This window comes from Coregonus clupeaformis, chromosome 38 (assembly GCF_020615455.1).
Source record: "Coregonus clupeaformis isolate EN_2021a chromosome 38, ASM2061545v1, whole genome shotgun sequence".
NCBI lineage: Eukaryota > Metazoa > Chordata > Actinopteri > Salmoniformes > Salmonidae > Coregonus > Coregonus clupeaformis.
Window position 1 is genome coordinate 1,338,951 of NC_059229.1, and position 23,214 is coordinate 1,362,164.

Consider the following 23,214-nt stretch of genomic DNA (forward strand, 5'->3'; position numbering starts at 1 on the left):
ATGTCTGTCTGTCTGTCTCTACCTACATGTCTGTCTCAGGGTTTCCGTTAGGAAAGTGTGGAGCCGGACATTTGACCGGCAGCATTATTATTTACCGGACATTTGATAAATGTACAGGACCCATATGCATTGGGTGCGTAACCTGATTAGGGCGTCCACCCACTGTGCTCAGAATGACATAAAATCACATTTAGATTATGGTAATTAATCTTAACAGAACATGCAAGTCAAGGATGCAACGATGTGCTGTCCTTCTTACCTAATTCTGATGCGCACTTCCAACATGTTAGAATAACTGTCCACATTTACTTTTCCTCAGGCAACAAGATGAGTAACGAACAGCAAAATCACTAGCCCATGTCAATCTACTATCCCCCGTAGTAGAAAAGTTTACCTATTCTCTTGGCCAGCTTGTCGAGAAATAAATGTCCTATTCCAAACTGACCCTGGGACAGTTATGGGACGAGAGATCCCAAATTCATACCACCAGTATGTACATGTCTGATTCAACAGACATGTATCAGAACCTTTAGTTTAAAATGTTGATAAAATGTTATTGATTTATTATAAGTGGAGCAGCAGGCTGAGTGTTCCTTCCATAATACAATTAGCGGGAACACACCGTTGTCAAAAGGCGAACCGCGCATGTGAGCGGTTTCATGTGACAGAGATTAAAATATCTGTTGGAAATGTAGAACGAGCGGAGATCTAATATGCATCATCTAGCATGGGGTTGCTGATATGACCAGGATTGTTCCTTTGGCTACTGGGTGACGCGCTGATGAAGCCTGCCTTCCGTTGCCTCTGCATTTGCTATTTGAGATGCTGTAGCATTTGTGATAAAGAAGATCCATAATGCATATACTGTACATGCGCCAATTTTAATGCCATTATGAAAATTAACCTATAGACGGATAAGCATGACCGGTCAAATGTATTTCCATCCACTGGTGTTTCCATCGATAATGTCACAATGGGATTGTTTCTTCTTCTCCTGGACAATTGGCCTGCGGCAATGTTATTTATCGGCTTTTCAATTTTTTTTATTGGCCAAAAGCCGGCTATTAACGGCTAACGGAAACCTTTGTCTGTCTGTCTGTCTCTACCCACATGTCTGTCTGTCTACCTGTCTGTCTGTCTGTCTCTACCCACATGTCTGTCTGTCTACCTGTCTGTCTGTCTGTCTCTACCCACATGTCTGTCTGTCTACCTGTCTGTCAATCCGCCTCTACCTACATGTCTGTGTGTCTGTCTGTGTGCCCCCTCCAGAACGGGTCTGTTCACCCCTGACCTTGCCTTTGAGGCCATAGTGAAAAAGCAGATCATTAAGCTGAAAGAGCCCTGTCTGAAATGTATGGACCTGGTGATCCAGGAGCTCATCAACACCGTGCGCCAGTGCACCAATAAGGTACCGCACTGCATGGAGCCTGTAATGCCCTGTCATGCTACTTCAGGCCACATGGGGGGCGCTATGAAGCTAGCCTTTAATGCTACCATGCTAACCAGGGTAGCGCACTGCATGGTACAGCACTATGTAGGGTAAAGTTGTCCCTAGACGCTGATCTGGGTTCAGTTTAGCATTTTCCCCACTAATGGTTAACAATTAGTTTAGGTTTGAATTAGGGGAGGGGAAGCTGATCCTAGATCTGTACTTAGGGAAGACTTCCCCCCCAGAGAGCATGGAGCCTGTAATGCCTGTCATGCTACGCCTGGCCACAGGGAGGGCGATGTGGAGCTAGCTTGTCTTGTAGTGTTTTCAGGGTGTTGTGCTGTTAGATGTGTGAGGGACTGTTTATGTGTCTCTGGTTCTCCCTCAAGACAAGCTGCTGGTTGACACGCATGCGGACATACGCAGACACACAGAAATACCATGTGACTTAGTGGATTTCAAAGACTTACTTCCTTTTCCTGTATTATCCTGAAGGATTGTGGGATGCCTACCTGCTCCTTGTTTTGGTTTAGTAACAGATGCCAGTAAGAACTAACTGACTAAACAAAATGACTTTTCTCTCTCTCTTTCTTTGTTCTTCTCCCTCTATCTCTCTCTTTTATTTTATTTCCCTCTTTCACTGCTCTACCACGTCTCTCCCTCTCTTAATCTGTTTCTATCACTTCCGGACTCCTACCACTTCCCTGACTCATCCCCACCATGACCCCTCCAACTCCCTGACTCCTCCTTCTCCTGCCCTACCGTGATAAACTACATCTCCCATGATGCTCCAGAACGGGCCTGTTCACCCCTGACCTTGCCTTTGAGGCCATAGTGAAAAAGCAGATCATTAAACTGAAAGAGCCCTGTCTGAAATGTGTCGACCTCGTCGTGTCCGAGCTCACCACCCTCGTCAGGAAGTGTAGCGGAAAGGTAAAGAGAGAAGAAGAACCACAGTGGAGAGAAAGATGGAGGGGAGGAGGGAAGAGAGGAGGAGGAGGGATAGCAGCTGCGTCCAGTTTATCTCTCCTTACTCCCAAAGAGTACACTCGTTCACTTCCCTTCACTGATTTGAAAGGAAATTACTGTGGAAACTCCCTCTCTAGCCCCACGCCTCATTTTACATTTTTAGTCATTTAGCACAACCCTGGCGTTGCAAGCGCCATGCTCTACCAACTGAGCTACAGGGGACTGAGTTACAGGGGACTGAGCCACAGGGGACTGAGCTACAGGGGACTGAGCTACAGGGGACTGAGCTACAGGGGACTGAGCTACAGGGGACTGAGCTACAGGGGACTGAGTTACAGGGGACTGAGCTACAGGGGACTGAGCTACAGGGGACTGAGCTACAGGGGACTGAGCTACAGGGGACTGAGATACAGGGGACTGAGCTACAGGGGACTGAGCTACAGGGGACTGAGTTACAGGGGACTGAGCTACAGGGGACTGAGCTACAGGGGACTGAGCTACAGGGGACTGAGCTACAGGGGACTGAGCTACGGGACTGGGGGGACTGAGCTACAGGGGACTGAGCTACAGGGGACTGAGCTACAGGGGACTGAGCTACAGGGGACTGAGCTACAGGGGACTGAGCTACAGGGGACTGAGCTACAGGGGACTGAGCTACAGGGGACTGCCTCCACCAATCTAATGCGTTTAGATTTTGAGGGAAGTAGGGAACGAGTGTACACTTCAGGAGGACAGAGGTATTATTGGAACGTACCCAATAGATTGATGGATGGAGAGAATGAAGAGAATTGTGTTTCTCCTACTTCTCCTACCAGTCTCCCTCCACCCCCTCCTCCTCTCCCTCCCCCCGCCTCCCTCCCTCCCTCCCTCCCTCCCTCCACCCCCTCCTCCTCTCCCTCCACTCCCCCCAGTTGATTGAACTTCTCCTCACCCCTCTGGGTAGAATTATTGCTGTCTGTATAGTCACTAACCCCCCCCCCCCCATTAGCATTGGCCGCATTCCAGGCTGACTACATCTGACTACGTAAGCCAGATCTCACAACGCCTGGATAGGTGTTTAGCATATTTAACAGCTAACCACAACATATGATATAGCATTCTGATGCCTGACTGCACAGTCAGTGACGTGGCGCGCAACCATTGTTTGATACAATGCAACGACTGCAATAGAGTAACACAGTATGAGGCATAATACCCATAAAACCTAGCAGTCAAACAAGGAAATGGCTCCAATTGTTTTTCCACCATTCATTTTTCCCATAGGGGATTTTACACTTAAAATAAGGGCTGTGTTTCGTGTAGGTTTACCCTGGCGTGACGTTTTGATAACCGTGTAAATCTCTCTGGGACAAGGTGATTTTTATAAATATAGTCGCCTGTATTTACCCCCCAAAAAGGAAATACTATTTAGCTGCTAATGTGGCTATTATAAAGAACTACTAATGCCATGATGATCTCGACGAGACTGCCGAATCGAGGCAAAGGTAAGAATCTCTGGATTAACTATCTAATATTAGCTCAATTTAGTAATGAATAAATTGGCTAAATTCCTTTAAATTGACAATTTTGTGAACTGTCTTGTGCAAGTTTTAAATTGACACAATATCTGTTAGCAAAGGTGTCAGCTAGAGATGACGTGCAGGAGCTTGCAGGGATTTGTAGTCTTGCATGATGTCTACTTTGATGCTAATTAGCATTTTTGAATCTGAGAGTAAATAGAGCTGAATATATTGATTAAAGTCACCTTGTCATTAGAGAGATTTACATGGTTATCAAAACATAATGCCAGGGTAAGCCTACACATATTAAGTGTTTCTAAAATCCTCTATGGGAAAAATGAATGGTGGAAAAACGATTGGAACCATTTCCCTGTTTGACCGCTAGGTTTTATGGGTATTATGACACCTCCGCTGTGGGGCTCTATGTAGTCGGCCTGGAACGTAACCTCTGCTCCTAAATCCAACAGCCCCTCCCTCTGAACCCACAGCCAGCCCCTTCCTCACCCCCCACAGCACAGTGATTGTTGCTTTAACCTCCCTTCACCCCGCCCCTCCCTCAATTATCCAATCAAAACACTCACCTCCCCTTACCTCAGCTTAAAACGTCAGCCCCGGAACCTTTGTCTTTATCGTTCACCCTATGTAGCTCAGGGGGAAGACATTCTGTGTGACACACCCTTTCCTATGCTTACCCAACCATGTCCAGTCACTCAACCCATACTTTGACCAATCAGAATGTTCCCCCTGTCTCTTTAAATCCTCTCTCTGACTCTCACCTCTGTTCCCTAACTCGCCTTGTACTAACATGCTAAATCACCGGTGTCAAACCCATTCCATGTCTGCAGGTCTTCACTCCTCCCTCACTTGTACTAGATTGATTGATTCAGACTGGTTAGTTAGGAACTCCCCTGACCTGGTTGTCGAGGTCTTAACTGGACACAAGCTGAGGGACGATAACACAACCAGCAGACAGAGTTGGACTCCCCGTCACTAAATCAATCACATGGTATTAGTGCTCAGCTTGGGATACCTGTGGGATATCGATTACAGTATTGTGAGCATGCTGGCTAAAACCAGATCAAAATCTCCTAAATCAGATAAAACTAGCCTCAAACCAGTTTGTGTTAGTTTAAACTGGTTTTCCTAGATTCAAACTGGTTGATGTTAGTTTATATCAGATATACTACCGTCCCAATGTCCTATCTGCATGACCCCTCTATGTTGAACTGTCTGTCCCCTATACATACATGTCCATCACTAGGGGTGTGCTTGTTTGGCTGGATGGGTGTGTGTGTGTGCGTTAGTGTGTGTGTGTGTGTCTGAGTGAAAGAGAGGCGTGTGCATGTGCATGCATGTGTGTGTGATTGTTTGTTTGTGTGGAAGTGTGTGTGCATGAACGTACTTGTGTGTGTGTGTATGTGTTTGCATTCATGCGTTCATGTGTGTGTTTGCGTTCGTGTGTGTGTGTGTGTGTGTGTGTGTGTGTATGTACCGTCAGTACCTGCAGTATTGTGTGTTGGTCCACAGCTTGGCTCCTACCCCAGACTGAGAGAAGAGACGGAGAGAATCGTCACAACCTACGTCAGAGAGAGGGACATCAAAACCAAAGACCAGGTGAGAGGGAGAGATGAGAGAGAGATGGGAGAGATAGGGGGCAGGATGGGGGGGATGGAGAGAGAGAGAGATGGAGAGAGATAGGGGCAGGATGGAGAGATGGGAGAGAAAGAGAGGGGCAGTGGAGAGATGATGGGGCTGGGCTGGACCTGTCTGGATGGTCTGCTTGGTCTGTATGTGCTGACCTGTGTCTGTCTGTCTGTCTGTCTGTCTCTCTGTCTCAGGTGCTGCTGTTGATTGACATCGAGCTGTCTTACATCAACACAAACCATGAGGATTTCATTGGCTTCGCAAAGTGAGTTGACCTACTTGTAACTCCTAGCAACATTCACCTGACTATGTACCTCCTAGCAATGACCTTTCAACTTTTACCTGACTATGTAACCCCTAGCAATGACATTTCAACCTTAACCTGGCTATGTAACCCCTATCAACGACCTTTCAACTTTCACCTATGTAACCCCTAGCAACGACCTTTCAACTTTGTCAGTAGTCCACTTCATGTCAGTTGTCCACGGCTGCGTCCCAATTATCTCTCCTTTCTCCCAAAGTGTGCACTTCACTCCTTCTAGCCCATGCCTACTCCACCAATCCAATGCTTTTAAACTTGTGGTGAGTAGTGAACGAGAGCACACTTCAGGAAGAAGGAGAGATTATTGGGAAGCACCCCATATGTGATTGTTTTTCTATCTGGTTTCTGTCTCCCCTGCAGCGCGCAACAGAGGACCGCTGTTACTGCTGCTGTTAACAACAAGAAGAGAGTGATGCCAAACCAGGTACCACAAAAAATGACCCTCCTCTCTCTCTGTCTCTCTCGCTATCTCACTCTCTCTCTCTCTGTCTCTCTCTCTATCTCACTCCCTCTCTCTCTGTCTCTCTCTCTCTCTCACTCTCTCTCTCTCTGTCACTCTCACTCTCTCACCCCCCTATCCTGAACTAATGGTCTGTCCCGCTGTGTGTAGGTGATCCGGAGGGGCTGGCTCACTATCAACATAAGCATTATGAAGGGGGGTTCCAAAGACTACTGGTTCGTCCTGACTGCAGAGTCACTGTCCTGGTACAAGGATGAGGAGGTAAGGGGGGAGGGAGTGTGTGTGTGTGTGGGGGGGGTTGTATGGAAGACCGATGCACTCGTTTCTTAAACATTTGAACCAGGGACCGATGCATATTGGTGAATCGTTACATCCCTACAAGCTAGCTAGCCAAGTTCCCAAAGCTAGCTTAATACTGTGGCTAGTGGCTTGACCGGACCGGGTCCGACCCTCAACCAGATACCACTACTGTCTTGGACATTCAGGATATTCAGATGATGCCACCTAGATAGTTAGCTAACTAACTAGATAACTACTGAAACAGATGATGCCACCTAGATAGTTAGCTAACTAACTAGATAACTACTGAAACAGATGATGTCACCTAGATAGTTAGCTAACTAACTAGATAACTACTGAAACAGATGATGCCACCTAGATAGTTAGCTAACTAACTAGATAACTACTGAAACAGACTAACTACTGAAACAGATGATGCCACCTAGATAGTTAGCTAACTAACTAGATAACTACTGAAACAGATGATGCCACCTAGATAGTTAGCTAACTAACTAGATAACTACTGAAACAGATGATGTCACCTAGATAGTTAGCTAACTAACTAGATAACTACTGAAACAGATGATGTCACCTAGATAGTTAGCTAACTAACTAGATAACTACTGAAACAGATGATGTCACCTAGATAGTTAGCTAACTAACTAGATAACTACTGAAACAGATGATGTCACCTAGATAGTTAGCTAACTAACTAGATAACTACTGAAACAGATTATGTCCTTTTGCAATGTGTCTAACTGTGTGTGTGTGTGTGTGTGTGTCTGTATGTATAACTGTGTGTGTGTGTATGTCTAACTGTGTGTGTGTGTGTAACTGTGTGTGTGTGTAACTGTGTGTGTGTGTGTAACTGTGTGTGTGTGTGTATATGTCTAACTGTGTCTGTGTTTGTGTGTCTAACTGTGTGTGTGTCTAACTGTGTGTGTGTCTAACTGTGTGTGTGTCTAACTGTGTGTATGTCTAACTGTGTGTGTGTCTGTGTGTATGTCTAACTGTGTGTGTGTCTAACTGTGTGTATGTCTAACTGTGTGTGTGTCTAACTGTGTGTGTGTCTAACTGTGTGTATGTCTAACTGTGTGTATGTCTAACTGTGTGTATGTCTAACTGTGTGTGTGTCTAACTGTGTGTGTGTCTAACTGTGTGTGTGTCTAACTGTGTGTATGTCTAACTGTGTGTGTGTCTAACTGTGTGTGTGTGTGTGTGTGTCTAACTGTGTGTATGTCTAACTGTGTGTGTGTCTAACTGTGTGTGTGTCTAACTGTGTGTGTGTCTAACTGTGTGTATGTCTAACTGTGTGTGTGTCTAACTGTGTGTGTGTCTAACTGTGTGTATGTCTAACTGTGTGTGTATGTCTAACTGTGTGTGTGTGTCTAACTGTGTGTGTGTCTAACTGTGTGTATGTCTAACTGTGTGTGTGTCTAACTGTGTGTATGTCTAACTGTGTGTGTGTCTAACTGTGTGTATGTCTAACTGTGTGTGTATGTCTAACTGTGTGTGTGTGTCTAACTGTGTGTGTGTCTAACTGTGTGTGTGTCTAACTGTGTGTGTGTGTGTGTGTGTGTGTGTGTGTGTGTGTCTAACTGTGTGTATGTCTAACTGTGTGTGTGTCTAACTGTGTGTATGTCTAACTGTGTGTGTGTCTAACTGTGTGTGTATGTCTAACTGTGTGTGTGTATGTCTAACTGTGTGTGTGTGTCTAACTGTGTGTGTGTCTAACTGTGTGTGTGTCTAACTGTGTGTGTGTGTGTGTGTGTCTAACTGTGTGTATGTCTAACTGTGTGTATGTCTAACTGTGTGTGTGTGTCTAACTGTGTGTATGTCTAACTGTGTGTATGTCTAACTGTGTGTGTGTCTAACTGTGTGTGTGTGTGTGTGTGTGTGTGTGTGTCTAACTGTGTGTATGTCTAACTGTGTGTATGTCTAACTGTGTGTGTCTAACTGTGTGTGTCTAACTGTGTGTGTATGTCTAACTGTGTGTGTGTCTAACTGTGTGTGTGTCTAACTGTGTGTGTGTCTAACTGTGTGTATGTCTAACTGTGTGTGTGTCTAACTGTGTGTATGTCTAACTGTGTGTATGTCTAACTGTGTGTATGTCTAACTGTGTGTGTGTCTAACTGTGTGTATGTCTAACTGTGTGTGTGTCTAACTGTGTGAGTGTCTAACTGTGTGTGTGTCTAACTGTGTGTGTGTGTGTGTGTGTCTAACTGTGTGTATGTCTAACTGTGTGGATGTCTAACTGTGTGTGTGTGTCTAACTGTGTGTGTGTGTCTAACTGTGTGTGTGTGTCTAACTGCGTGTATGTCTAACTGTGTGTGTGTCTAACTGTGTGTGTGTCTAACTGTGTGTGTGTGTGTGTGTGTCTAACTGTGTGTATGTCTAACTGTGTGTATGTCTAACTGTGTGTGTGTGTCTAACTGTGTGTATGTCTAACTGTGTGTGTGTCTAACTGTGTGTGTGTCTAACTGTGTGTGTGTCTAACTGTGTGTGTGTCTAACTGTGTGTGTGTCTAACTGTGTGTATGTCTAACTGTGTGTGTGTGTCTAACTGTGTGTGTGTCTAACTGTGTGTGTGTCTAACTGTGTGTGTCTAACTGTGTGTGTGTCTAACTGTGTGTGTGTGTCTAACTGTGTGTGTGTGTCTAACTGTGTGTGTGTGTCTAACTGTGTGTGTGTCTAACTGTGTGTGTGTGTGTCTAACTGTGTGTGTGTCTAACTGTGTGTGTGTGTCTAACTGTGTGTGTGTCTAACTGTGTGTGTGTGTCTAACTGTGTGTGTGTGTCTAACTGTGTGTGTGTGTCTAACTGTGTGTGTGTCTAACTGTGTGTGTGTCTAACTGTGTGTGTCTAACTGTGTGTGTCTAACTGTGTGTGTGTCTAACTGTGTGTGTGTGTGTCTAACTGTGTGTGTGTCTAACTGTGTGTGTGTGTCTAACTGTGTGTGTGTGTCTAACTGTGTGTGTGTGTCTAACTGTGTGTGTGTGTCTAACTGTGTGTGTCTAACTGTGTGTGTGTCTAACTGTGTGTGTGTCTAACTGTGTGTATGTCTAACTGTGTGTGTGTCTAACTGTGTGTGTGTCTAACTGTGTGTGTGTCTAACTGTGTGTATGTCTAACTGTGTGTGTTTCCAGGAGAAAGAGAAGAAGTACATGCTGCCTCTAGATAATCTGAAGCTGAGAGACGTGGAGAAAGGTTTCATGTCCACAAAACACACCTTCGCCATCTTCAACACCGAGTCCAGGTGTGTGTGTATCTGTATGCGTACGTACGCGTTTGTGTGTGTGTGTATCTGTAAACAGTGTATGTAACGTTTAGAAATACTGAGTGTGTGTACTTTGTCATGCGTGTGTGTGCACGGTGTGCGTCTGTGTGTGTGTGTGTGTGTGTGTGTGTGTGTGTTTTCCAGGAACGTGTATAAGGACCTACGTCAGATAGAGCTGGCCTGTGACACACAGGAGGATGTCGACAGCTGGAAGGCTTCTTTCCTCAGAGCTGGAGTTTACCCTGAGAAAGACCAGGTAAAACACACACAGGAGGATGTCGACAGCTGGAAGGCTTCTTTCCTCAGAGCTGGAGTTTACCCTGAGAAAGACCAGGTAAAACACACACAGGAGGATGTCGACAGCTGGAAGGCTTCTTTCCTCAGAGCTGGAGTTTACCCTGAGAAAGACCAGGTAAAACACACACAGGAGGATGTCGACAGCTGGAAGGCTTCTTTCCTCAGAGCTGGAGTTTACCCTGAGAAAGACCAGGTAAAACACACACAGGAGGATGTAGCCACCATAGACATTACAACCAGAATTTGAAGTGCCTCCATATTGCTGGATGGGGCTGAATGACACCCCAAAAAAAATCGCTAAGGATCATGGTGAAAGTGGCCGTAACTAGCGGTCGATGTAGTCGTTTTCATGCTGCCTGAGAGAGGCCTCGAGGCCTGCCGTCTGTTTCAGCACGTGGTCCTGTGTGATGACAAATGTAGTAGTCAGAAATGGATCACTGTTTAATGAAATATCTTGATATCTTGATTTTTAGCGAACTTTTAAACAATTCACTGTGGGGTTCGAACTTGATCATAATAAACACATTTTAGAGGCCAAAACTGGTGTCTAAAAAATTATTGGTTTGGCCATTCTGGCGATCGTAATTTACATAGGCTTTCTAGGGCAGACTAGGACCTTTGTCACTGCTAGGTTGCTACACAGTACCCAACCAGCAGAGATCGTGACTTCACACTCTAGACCGGACGCTGGGGGAGTAACACACACGCACACACAAATGGATACATAAACACACAAGCATGTGCACACACACTCCCCCTCTCTCCCTCCGCCAGGTTGACAGTGAAAGCACAGGACCAGAAGAATCCTTCTCAATGTGTCTCATTCATCTCTCTCTCTCTCTCTCTCTGTCTCTCTTTCTCTCTCTCTTTCTCTGTCTCTGTCTCTGTCTCTCTCTCTCCCTCCTCCCCCATCTCTCTCTCTCTCTCTCTCCCTCCTCTCTCTCTCTCTCTCCCTCTCTTCCCCCTCCTCTCTCTCTCTCTCCCCTCCTCCCTCCCCCTATCTCTCTCCCCTCTCTCTCTCTCTCTCTCCTCTTCCTCTGCCTCTCTTTCCCTCCCTCCCTCCCCCTATCTCCCTCCCTCCCTATCTCCCAGATTGACAGTGAGGACACAGGACCAGCAGAATCCTTCTCTATGGACCCACAGCTGGAGAGACAGGTTGAGACCATAAGGAATCTAGTGGATTCCTACATCGGCATCGTCAACAAGTCTATCAGGGATCTAATGCCAAAGACCATCATGCACCTCATGATCAACAGCGTGAGTGGACACCTCACGCACGCACACACACACACACCAATCAATCAAATGTATTTATTAAGCCCTTTTTACAGAAACCCAGCCTAAACCCCCCAAAGAGCAAGCAATGCAGATGTAGAAGTGCAGTGGCTAGTAAAAACTCCCTAGAAAGGCAGGAACCTAGGAAGAAACCTAGAGAGGAACCAGGCTCTGAGGGGTGGCCAGTCCTCTTCTGGCTGTGCCAGATGGAGATTATAAGAGTACATGGCCATTAAGGCCAGATTGTTCTTCAAGATGTTCAAACGTTCAGAGATGACCAGCAGGGTCAAATAATAATCACAGTGGTTATAGAGGGTGCAACAGGTCAGAGAGAGAGAGAGAGAGAGAGACGAAACGAAACAGCAGGTCCGGGCCAAGGTAGCACGTCTGGTGAACAGGTCAGGGTTCCAAAGCTGCAGGCAAAACATCAGAAACATGGTCTCAGGTCCTCCGAGAGAGGGAGAGCGAAAGAGAGATAGGCGAATAGAGGGAGCATACTTTAAGTTCAGCACAGGAACACCAGAAAAAAACAGGAGAATTACACCAGGTAGGACAGACTTACCTTAGCCCCCGGCACATAGACTATGGCAGCATAGATACTGGAGACTGATACAAGGGGGTGGTCAGGGGCACTGTGGCCCCGTCCCGATACCCGGACAGGGCCAACTAGGGCAGGGATATAACCCCACCCACTTTGCCAAAGCACAGCCCCCACACCACCAGAGGGATATCAACAGACCACCAACTTACTACCCCGAGACAAGATGGAGTATAGCCCACAAAGATATCCCCCACCGCACGAGCCCGAGGGGGCGACAAACCGGACAGGAAGATCAAGTCAGTGACTCAACCCACACAAGTTGAGTGTAGCGAAAAAAGCCTTGCACAACGTGATGCACCCCTTGTAGGGACGGCATGGGAGAGCAAGCCAGTGACTCAGCCCCCGGCAGAGAATCCCAGTAGAGAGGGGAGCCGGCAAGGCAGAGACAGGGTGGTTCGTCACTCCAGTGCCTTGCCGTTCACCTTCGCAACCCTGGGCCAGACTACACTCAATCATGGGACCTACTGAAGAGATGAGTCTTCAGTAAAGATTTAAAGGTCGAGACCGAGTCTACGTCTCTCACATGGATCGGCAGACCATTCCATAAAAAAATGATCTCTATAGGAAAAAGCCCTGCCTCCACCTGTTTGCTTAGAAATTCTAGGGACAATAAGGAGGCCTGCGTCTAGTGACCGTAGTGTACGTGTAGGTATGTACGGCAGGACCAAATCAGAGAGATGGGTAGGAGCAGATCCATGTAATGCTTTGTAGGTTAGCAGTAAAATCTTGGAATCAGCCTTAGCCTTAACAGGAGTAATATGATCACATGTGTTGGTTCTAGTCAAGATTCTAGCAGCCGTATTTAGCACTTGCTGAAGTTTATTTAGTGCTTTATCCGGGTAGCGAGAGAGTAGAGCATTGCAGTAGGCTAATCTTGAAATGACAAAATCATGGATTAGCTTTTCTGCATATATATATATATATATATATATTTTTTTTTTACATTTCGGATTTTTGCCATGTTACGAAGATAGAAAAAAGCTGCTCTTGAAATATTTTTGATATGTTCGTCAAAAGACAGATCGGGGTCCAGAGTAACGCTGAAGTAACGCTGAGACGACTGTACAACCATCGAGATTCAGTGTAAGATCAAACAGCAGATTTCTTTGTTTCTTGGGACCTAGAACTAGCATCCCTGTTTTGTCCGAGTTTAAAAGTAAAACATTTGCCGCCATCCACTTCCTTATTTCTGAAACACTTCCAAGGTAGGCCATCTGAGTGCAGTGTCAGTACTATGATGTGGTCTAAAACCAGACTGGAGCGTTTCGAATACATTATTTGCCTTCAGGAAGGCAGTGAGTTGCTGAGCAGCAGCTTTTTCCCAATAACATTTAGAGAAATGGGAGATTCGATATAAGCCGATTTTATTTTTTAAATTTTCCGGGTCAAGGTTTGGCTTTATTACTTCCGATTTTAGTGAGTTTGGTACACATCCGGAGGATAGGGAGACGTTTATTATGTTCAACATAGTAGGGCCAAACACAGGAAGTAGCTCTTTCAGTAGTTTAGTTGTAATAGGGTCCAGTAGGCAGGTGGAAGGTTTAGAGTCAATTACTATTTGTGAGAATGTGTTGAGAGATACAGGATAAAAAAAACTAGTGTCTCCATTGATTCGAGGTCGTCTTGGCAGTTCTGTGCAGACTCAGGACAACTGAGTTTTGGAGAAATATGCATATTCAAAGAGGAGTCTTTGCCTTCTAATGATCATAATATTTTCATCTAAGAAGTTCCTGAATTCGTCACTGCTGAAGTGAAGGCCATCCTCACTTGGGGGAATGCTGCTTTTTAGTTCAGTATCAAAAATAAATGTTGGATTGTTTTTTTTTCTCCTCAATCAGATTGGAAAAGTAGTCTGATCGAGCAACAGTGAGGGCTTTTCGATATTGCACGGTACTGTCTTTCCAAGCTAGTCGGAAGCCTTCCAATTTGGTGGAGCACCATTTCCATTCCAATTTTCTGGAAGCTTGCTTCAGGTCTCGGGTATTTTCTATATACCAGGGAGCTAGTTTCTTGTGACCATTTTTTTTGGTTTTTAGCGGTGCGACTGCATCTAGGGTATTACACAAGGTTAAGTTTAGATCCTCGGTTAGGTGGTTAACTGATTTTTGCACTCCAACGTCTTTGGGTAGGTGGAGGGAGTCTGTAAGGGCATCAAGGACTCTGAGTTGTCAGAGAATTTATAGCGTGGATTTTGATAATCCTTGGTTGGTGTCGGAGCTAATTATTTGTTTGCGATTGCAAACATAATAATATGGTGGTCCGATAGTCCAGGATTATGAGGAAAAACATTTAGATCCACAATATCTATTCCACGGGACAGAACTAGATCCAGGGTATGACTGTGGAAATGCGTAGGTCCCCGAGACATGTTGGACAAAACCCACTGAGTCAATAATGGATCTGAAAGCCTTTTGGAGTGGGTCTGTGGACTTCTCCATGTGAATATTGATGTCACCAAAAATGTGAATATTATCTGCTATGACTACGAGGTCTGATAGGAATTCGGGGAACTCAGTGAGGAATGCTGTATACGGCCCAGGAGGCCTGTAAACAGTAGCTATAAAAAGTGATTGAGTAGGCTGCAGAGATTTCATGACTAGAAGATCAAAAACATTTGCAACACCTTTTGCGGGATGCAGGGGGAAATTGTCACTAGTGTAACCAGGAGGAGAGGCCTCATTTAACTCAGTAAATTCATTAGGCTTGAACCAGTCAGGCCAATCACAGCAAGTTTATGATCAGTGATTAGTTCATTGACTATGATTGCCTTGGAAGTAAGGGATCTAACATTAAGTAGCCCTATTTGAAGATGTGAGATATCACAATCTGTTTCAATAATGACAGGAATGGAGGAGGTCTTTATTCCAGTGAGATTGCTAAGGCGAACACTGCCATGTTTAGTTTTACCCAACCTAAATCGAGGCACAGACAAGGTCTCAATGGGGAAAACTGGGCAGACTCTACTAAGCTGGCAGGCTGGCTAACATCCTGCTGCCTGGCCTGCAGCCTATCTCATTGTGGAGGTAGAGGAGTTAGAGCCCTGTCTATGTTGATATATAAGATGAGAGCACCCCTCCAGCTAGGATGGAGTCTGTCACTCCTCAGCAGGCCAGGCTTGGTCCTGTTTGTGGGGAAGTCCCAGAAAGAGGACCAGTTACCTACAAATTCAGCGATTGAGTTGTGAGACTCTGCTGTAGAGCTCATCACTCCCCCTAACTGGGAGGGGGCCAGGGACAATTACTCGATGCCGACACATCTTTCTAGCTAAGTTACACGCTAAAGCTATGTTGCACTTGGTGACCTCTGACTGTTTCATCCTAACATCGTTGGTGCCGACGTGGATAACAATATCCCTATACCATCTACACTCGCCAGTTTTAGCCTTAGCCAGCACCATCTTCAGATTAGCCTTTCCGCGGTAGCCCTGCTCCCTGGTAAACAGTGAATGATGGCTGGATGACTAGGGTTTTCAATTAGTCAGAGTTAATGGTAGGAGGCTTCGGTGGGTCAGACCCCGTAACGGGTGGAGGAGAGACCTGGGAAGGCTCTGACTCCCGACTCGTTGCTTAGTGGGGAAAACAGGTTGAACGTTTCTATCGGCTGAATGAGCGACACCGGTTGAGCATGCCGACAGCATTTCTTTCCAGAAGCCGTGAGAAAATGATCTGGCTGCGGGGACTGTGCATGGGGATCAACACTACTACCTGTACTTACTGGTGGCACAGATGCTGTTTCATCCTTTCATACATTTACATTGCTTATGACTGCATCTGAAGCGATAGTACTCCTCTAAATGATGAGTACAGCGACTGCAATGAGATGGCATAGTGTTAATTTTACTTAGCTTTTCCGGCTGGTGGAGTTTCTGTAGAACCATGTCCAGATAAAGGGACGGGGTGATAAAGGTGAATGAAAAAAGTAGAGTGAGGACGTTTGTAAACTTAAATACAGAGTTTGATTAAACGGTTATTAAAAGTAAAAAGCGAAAACAGTTTGGCAGGTAGCCAAGTAGCAACAAACAGCACGGAGACAACGTGGAATTGTGAACACACACACACACACACACACCAGACTATGTGAACACACACACCAGACCATGTGAACACACACACACACACACACCAGACTATGTGAACACGCATATACACACCAGACTATGTGAACACACACACACATACACACCAGACTATGTGAACACGCATATACACACCAGACTATGTGAACACACACACAAACACACAGAAGTGAAAAACACACCAGACAGTGAACACCCCAGACCATGTGAACACACATATACACACCAGACTATGTGAACACACATATACACACCAGACTATGTGAACACACACATACACACCAGACTATGTGAACACACATATACACACCAGACTATGTGAACACACACATACACACCAGACTATGTGAACACACACACCAGACTTGATGTACTAACTCTCTTCTCTCCCCCTCTCCCCCTGTCCTTCTCTAGGCTAAAGACTTCATCCATTCTGAGTTGTTAGCCTACCTGTATTCCTGTGGGGACCAGGGCAGTATGATGGAGGAGTCAGCTGATCAGGCTCAGAGGAGAGATGAGATGTTGAGGATGTATCATGCTCTGAAAGAAGCCCTGGTGATCATAGGGGATATCAGTACAACCACAGTGTCGGCTCCTGTACCTCCACCTGTAGACGACACCTGGAGGACCAAGGAACCCAGGTAACAGAGAGACATACACACAAGGCTCTCACTATGTGAATGTACATTTGGACGTGAAACTGGGAATATACATATATTTATTTCCCTTTTCTTCCACTATCTCTCTCTATCTATTTCCCTCTATCCCCCCATCTCTCCCTCTATCCCCCTATCTCTTCCTCTATCCCCCATCTCTTCCTCTATCCCCCTATCTCTCCATCTCCACCTATCTCTCCATCTCCCCCCTCTCTCCCCCTCTATTCCCCTCTCTCTATCTCTCCCCCCAGCCCCCCTCCTCAGGCCAGACCAGCTCCGGCCGCTGCCCCCCCTCCTAGTCGCCCCCGGCAGTAAGAGGCCCCACCCCCGCCCCACCTCCCTCCAGTACCCAAAACCCAGCTTTCGGGGCGCCCCTCATCCCCTCTCGACCCGGACCCCCACCAGTCAACACCTACAGTGGAGCGGACCCTGTTGCCAATGTCCCCCTGATCCCGTCTCGCCCAGCCAGGGTACCCCCAGTACTGCCCCCCGGCATACCCAGGTAAGAGCTCTGCTCCTGGGCAGGGCGGTGTGCACGCCTCGCCTACCTCTGGGGGTATGGAGGGTAGAACTACTAGAACGGTCTATTGGGTCACAATGGATCGCTGTTGTTGGTAATGATGTTACATTTAGAGGTGTGGTTTGGTGGTGGTAGTGGTGGTGCTGGTGGTGGTTGTGGAGGGGGGTTTGGTGGTGGGGGGTTTGGTGGTAGTGGTTGTGGAGGGGGTTTGGTGTATTGTGGGTTGTGGAGGGGTTTTGGTGTATTGTGGGTTGTGGAGGGGGTTTGTGTATTGTGGGTTGTGGAGGGGGTTTGGTGTATTGTGGGTTGTCGAGGGGGTTTGGTGTATTGTGGGTTGTGGGTTGTGGAGGGGGTTTGGTGTATTGTGGGTTGTGGAGGGGGTTTGTGTATTGTGGGTTGTGGAGGGGGTTTGGTGTATTGTGGGTTGTGGGTTGTGGAGGGGGTTTGGTGTATTGTGGGTTATGGAGGGGGTTTGGTGTATTGTGGGTTGTAGGAAGGGGGTTTTGGTGTATTGTGGGTTGTGGAGGGGGCTTGGTGTATTGTGGGTTGTGGGAATGATACATATGTTTTTCTCTTCTCTCCTTCCTCACTCCTCTCACCTTCCCTCCCTCTCTCTCCCTCCACCTTCCCTCCATCTATCCCTCCCTCACTCTATCCCTCCCTCCATCCCCCATCCCACCCTACCTCTCCCTCCATCCCCCACACACCCTCCCTCTCCCTCCATCCCTCTCTCTCCCTCCACCTTCCCTCCATCTCTTCCTCCCTCACTCCATTCCTCACTCCCTCTCTCTCCATCCCTCCTTCCCCCCCTCCCTCCCTCCTCTTGTCCTCCTCTACAACAGAAGACCCCCAGCGGCCCCAGGCCGTCCCACCATCATACGCCCTTCAGAGCCTTCACTGCTGGACTAGACCCACACACACACACACACACACACACACACACACACACACACACACACACACACACACACACACACACACACACAGACACAGACACAGACACAGACACAGACACACACACACCCACACACACACAGACACACACACACACAGACACACACACCCACACAGAAGAGAGAGAGAGAGAGAGAGACAGCCTTAAAATGACCAATTCCCACTCCTAATGTCCTTTGACTACAACAAAACAATGTGTAACGTTGATGTTTTATTCCCTAACATGATTCAAAACAGTATTTAATGTACTCTCTCTAAATATTAATATTGTCATATTATTGTTCTTTCATGTATTCTCTCTTAATATTGTCATATTATTGTTATCAGATTGTTATTATTTACGTTTGTTCATTTAAGCAACACTATGTACTTTTGATTATGTTGTTTTTTAGCTTTGTAACAATGTTTAATACCTGCAATTTTTAAAAAGTGATTGAGAGAGAGAGAGAGAGAGAGAGAGAGAGAGAGAGAGAGAGAGAGAGAGAGAGAGAGAGAGAGAGAGAGAGAGAGAGAGAGAGAGAGAGAGAGAGAGAGAGAGAGAGAGAGAGAGAGAGAGAGAGAGAGAGAGAGAGAGAGAGAGAGAGAGAGAGCTACATTTTTAAGCAACACTATGTACTTTTGATTACATAGTTTTTTAGCTTTGTAACAATGTTTAATACCTGCAATTTTTTTAAAGTGATTGAAAGAGAGAGAGAGAGCTAAATCTTTAAGCAACACTATGTACTTTTGATTATGTTGTTTTTTAGCTTTGTAACCATGTTTAATACCTGCAATTTTTTTAAGTGATTGAAAGAGAGAGAGAGCTACATTTTTAAGCAACACTATGTACTTTTGATTACGTAGTTTTTTAAATTTGTAACAATGTTTAATACCTGCAATTTTTTTAAGTGATTGAAAGAGAGAGAGAGCTACATTTTTAAGCAACACTATGTACTTTTGATTACATTGTTTTTTAGCTTTGTAACAATGTTTATTACCTGCAACAACAACAAAAATTTGAGAGAGAGAGAATGAAACCTACATTTCTTTGTTTAACTCTAACTTACTTCAATGAACTTAGTTCAAACCAGGGGATATGATATCATTTCAAATCAAACAGGTTTAAAAATGTTTAATGATTGTTGTGAATACCTAGAACTTGTTGATTCTTGTATGACTTCTTTACATGGAGACATTCCAATTTTTTAAATCAAAAATACACTCTATAATTAATAACAAAATACTTATTTCTTTATGCTGTTTTAAATGTTTCTATGCTTCTGACTGGATCATATGTACATTTGTATTTTTAGGTATAATCTTCACTATGCACCTCAATATGCAGGAATATTATATATTAAAATCAATTTTGATAAACATTTGTTAAAATGAATTGATTTCAATGGAAACTAGTTAGCTTCAACTGCCCTCACAGTTCACTCAAAGAACAGTGGTAACCAGTCAGGGTTGGGCTCCATTCCATTTCAATTTCAGTCAATTCAGGAAGTACCAATTCTCTTCAATGCTCTTTAATGAGAACAATTTGAATTTGGTTTACTCTCTGAATTGGCTGGAATTTAAATGGAATTGACACCAACCCTGTAGTCAATATAGTTAGCTAGTTTCTCATCAGTTATCGATGTTCAAAGGACCAAATTAGTAGTAGATAGTTAGACAAGGGCTGGGATTCAATCAAAGATGCGTTGTCGATAAGCTCACTGCACTTGAGTTTTATTAGGTAATTTACAAGGATCATTGTTGAGTGTTGACAGTTAAAATGTCAACACAGTGCTAGCTGTGCCACTAGAGATCCTGGTTCGAATCCAGGCTCTGTCGTAGCCGGCCGTGACCGGGAGACCCATGGGGCGGTGCACAATTGGCCCAGGGTAGGGGAGGGAATGGCAGGCAGGGATGTTGGTAGAGCATGGCGTTTGCAACGCCAGGGTTGTGGGTTCGATTCCCGTGGGGGGCCAGTATGAAATGAACAAAAAAAATTAAAAATATTATTTAAAAAAAATGTATGCACTCACTAACTATAAGAGCGTCTGCTAAATGACTAAAATGTAAATGTAATGTAAATGTTGTTCGCTTATCACCAATGCTTCTTTAATTAAATCCCGTCTTTTAGCCAAGTGTATTGTAAATGGTAGCTTGCTGTCAATCTGGCCTCTGACCGCTGCTTCCTGAATAGACCAATCAAAATGGACATGCTTCCTGAATGGACCAATAAAAATGGACCTGCTTCCTGAATGGACCAATCAGAAACCAGACAGAGGGGTTCAAAAGTAGTGCACCACATAGGGAATAGGGTGCCATTTCAGACTCTTTGTATTCTTACCTGTGGCTTTCCTATTGAATGAACAGATTAATGAACAAAGGAATGAACCACTGGGTGAACGAGGGAGGGGTAGAATGGAACAGTAGAGGGAAGAAGGTGTATAAAGATGGAGTGATGGAATAATAAAGGAATGAACCACTGGGTGAACGAGGGATGGGTAGAATGGAACAGTAGAGGGAAGAACCACTGGGTGAACGAGGGATGGGTAGAATGGAACAGTAGAGGGAAGAAGGTGTATAAAGATGGAGTGATGGAATAATAAACAGATAAGTGGTATAAAGGCACTGAGGTGTGGTGGCTGCTCTTTTTGTTGCTGTTCATCACCCCCCCCCCCCCCCTCTCTCTCTCCCTCTCTCTCTTTCTACCCTCATCTCTCTCTCTCCCTCTCCCCTCATCTCTTCCCCTCCTCTCTCTCTCTCTCTCTCTCTCTCCCCCTCTCTCTCTCTCTCTCTCTCTCTCTCTCTCCCCTCCTCTCTCTCTCTCTCTCTCTCACTCTGTCACTCTCAATGAATGCATTCTCTGTAAATTACCTTTAAAAGGCACTGCTCTATAACACTCCTTGGATTGAATCGTGTCCCTAGTATGGAGCAGCTGACAGACACACCTAACAATGTATACTAATGATGATGATAGTCGGTTAAAGTGACATCATCCTACGTCTAACTTCAGGGTCATGTCCCCTAATCTTTTGAATGGGCTTGAAGATTATATCATCCAATTCGTGAAAACTTGGTTATTTAAGATAAATATCTAATTATATTTGTGTTTGTCGATTAATGTACTTATGCCAGATGCCTTTCATGAGGTTTTGCCTGAATACCATTGCATTACGTTTTTGCCCATTGGAGACCATTCAAAAAGCCTACAAAAGTTAAAAAAATACAAGGCCACTTCATTGAAAATTACATGTCACTTTCTTAGGGTAATGCCACGTTCAAAACAACCAGGAACTCGAAATAAAACGAGCTCCGACTGGGTAAATTATTGTTGAATGGTCATCCAACTCGGAATTCCAAGTCGGAAACTCAGGCATCTTTCTAAATCTCTGACTTTACCACCTGAAGATCACTGACATCATGATTTTACCAAAAAAAATTCAGAGTTCCCAGTTAACTTGAAGGCACCATATGCAGCGGTCTCTGTGATAAAATATTATATCTGTTTTTGTCGAATTTACATCTGCCAGATGCCTTTCATTACGTTTTTGAAGACCATTGCGGTACGTTTTTGCCACTTCCTGAAAAGTGTGTAACTTTCATAGGGTATACAGCAGTCTGTGTTTGTCGCTAGGGGGAAACAGCTGTCCAATCAGTACCTTATTAATCCTGGACCCTAGCCACAAACTGTCTCAGAGTAGGAGTTCTGATCTAGAATCAGTTAAACTTTTTAGATCATAATGAAAAAGATTACATGGACCTGATCCTGGATCAGCACTACTACATTGACGTGTTTTGTGGATACGCCCCAGTTCCTGGTCCTATACAATAAAAGCACAACTACACCATTCCTCAAATCAAATGTTCTGTCTTTATTGTGTAAACAAAACACAGGTATTAAAATCCCTGGCTGCCATGGCAACATGATGAAGAACGATCAAAGTACTTCTCCCTTCTTAGTTACAATCACAACCTTACAATCACAGACTGCATCCCAATTCTCCACCCAATGGTGGAAACTCTGGAGGGAGTTTCCCCCATTGGTAAATCCATGATGGGAAGTGTGCAAGGCAAGTGCACACTTGGGGAAAAGGGTAAAGGATTGGGGACCATCATTCGGCTCTGGCATTTCTAACAGGCCCACTTTTTATTTATTCTCTCATAACCCTGCTCCCTGATTGGCTGTGAGGAGGCTGAGTAGGCGTGTCTTTATGTACAGACCCGCCTCTTGTCATCGAATAGTCTGCAGACGGTATAGACCTGAGAGGAGGGACAGACGGACAGTTAGACACGCTGTGTGTGTGTGCTTCAATTATTATTAAGGAAAATAGGTGCCTATACAGCAATACAGCAGAGTAAAGCAGAACATTTTTATGTTTGTGTTTCTTAATCATCACAGTTAAAACCGGAGCGCAACATTTATCAGGTAAAGTCCACAGAGCATACTGTATAATATACTGTATATAACAGACAGTTGCATGACCTAGGCTACACAGCATGGTAACGCTATTGATCCAGGAGGACCACGGACAGTTTCCATCCGCACAGCCATCTCAAACAAAACAAGAGCGCGGGCCACCATTTCAGCACCATCAGCTGGCTGGACAGAGCCTCTCCAGCCGTCTCCAGCGGACCAGCGTTAGGCCTTATGCAGTGCATTAATTTATTACAAAAATTGTCATCATGGCTTACCTTTAAATGATTTCTTCCTCGTTTCCCGAGCAGCAAAATCTGCAACCATGTCCTTGAAATCAAGTGTCTTGAGTACATCATTCTCAAGAGCCATAAGAGTCAAATAGTTCAGTCTTTCCTGTCACTCTGTTTTTGACAAGAGTCAGCTTTGAAAAGGACCGCTCCCGATGCACTGGTAACAGGTAAAGTCAAGAATATTCGCAAGGCAATGTCAACATTGGGAAACACTGCAGTAGATTCCTCTGGCTCAACATGTGAAGCAATGCCCTGGCAGAAGTGTTTTTCTCACTTTTT

The 23,214-nt window shown here is 45.1% G+C and overlaps 1 protein-coding gene across 1 annotated transcript in view; it reads left to right on the forward strand.

The window, feature by feature from the left end:
* The window catches only part of LOC121533219 (dynamin-2), a 34,546-nt gene extending 16,265 nt beyond the window's left edge, over positions 1–18,281 (forward strand). The window contains 12 exon segments of the mRNA XM_041839041.2: positions 1,270–1,408; positions 5,425–5,511; positions 5,736–5,806; positions 6,224–6,287; positions 6,474–6,584; positions 9,747–9,856; positions 10,022–10,133; positions 11,267–11,431; positions 16,540–16,766; positions 17,033–17,079; positions 17,082–17,283; positions 18,144–18,281. Coding sequence (XP_041694975.2) covers positions 1,270–1,408; positions 5,425–5,511; positions 5,736–5,806; positions 6,224–6,287; positions 6,474–6,584; positions 9,747–9,856; positions 10,022–10,133; positions 11,267–11,431; positions 16,540–16,766; positions 17,033–17,079; positions 17,082–17,283; positions 18,144–18,210 — 1,402 coding nt within the window. The 3' untranslated portion in view covers positions 18,211–18,281.
* Positions 18,282–23,214: the final 4,933 nt, after the last annotated feature.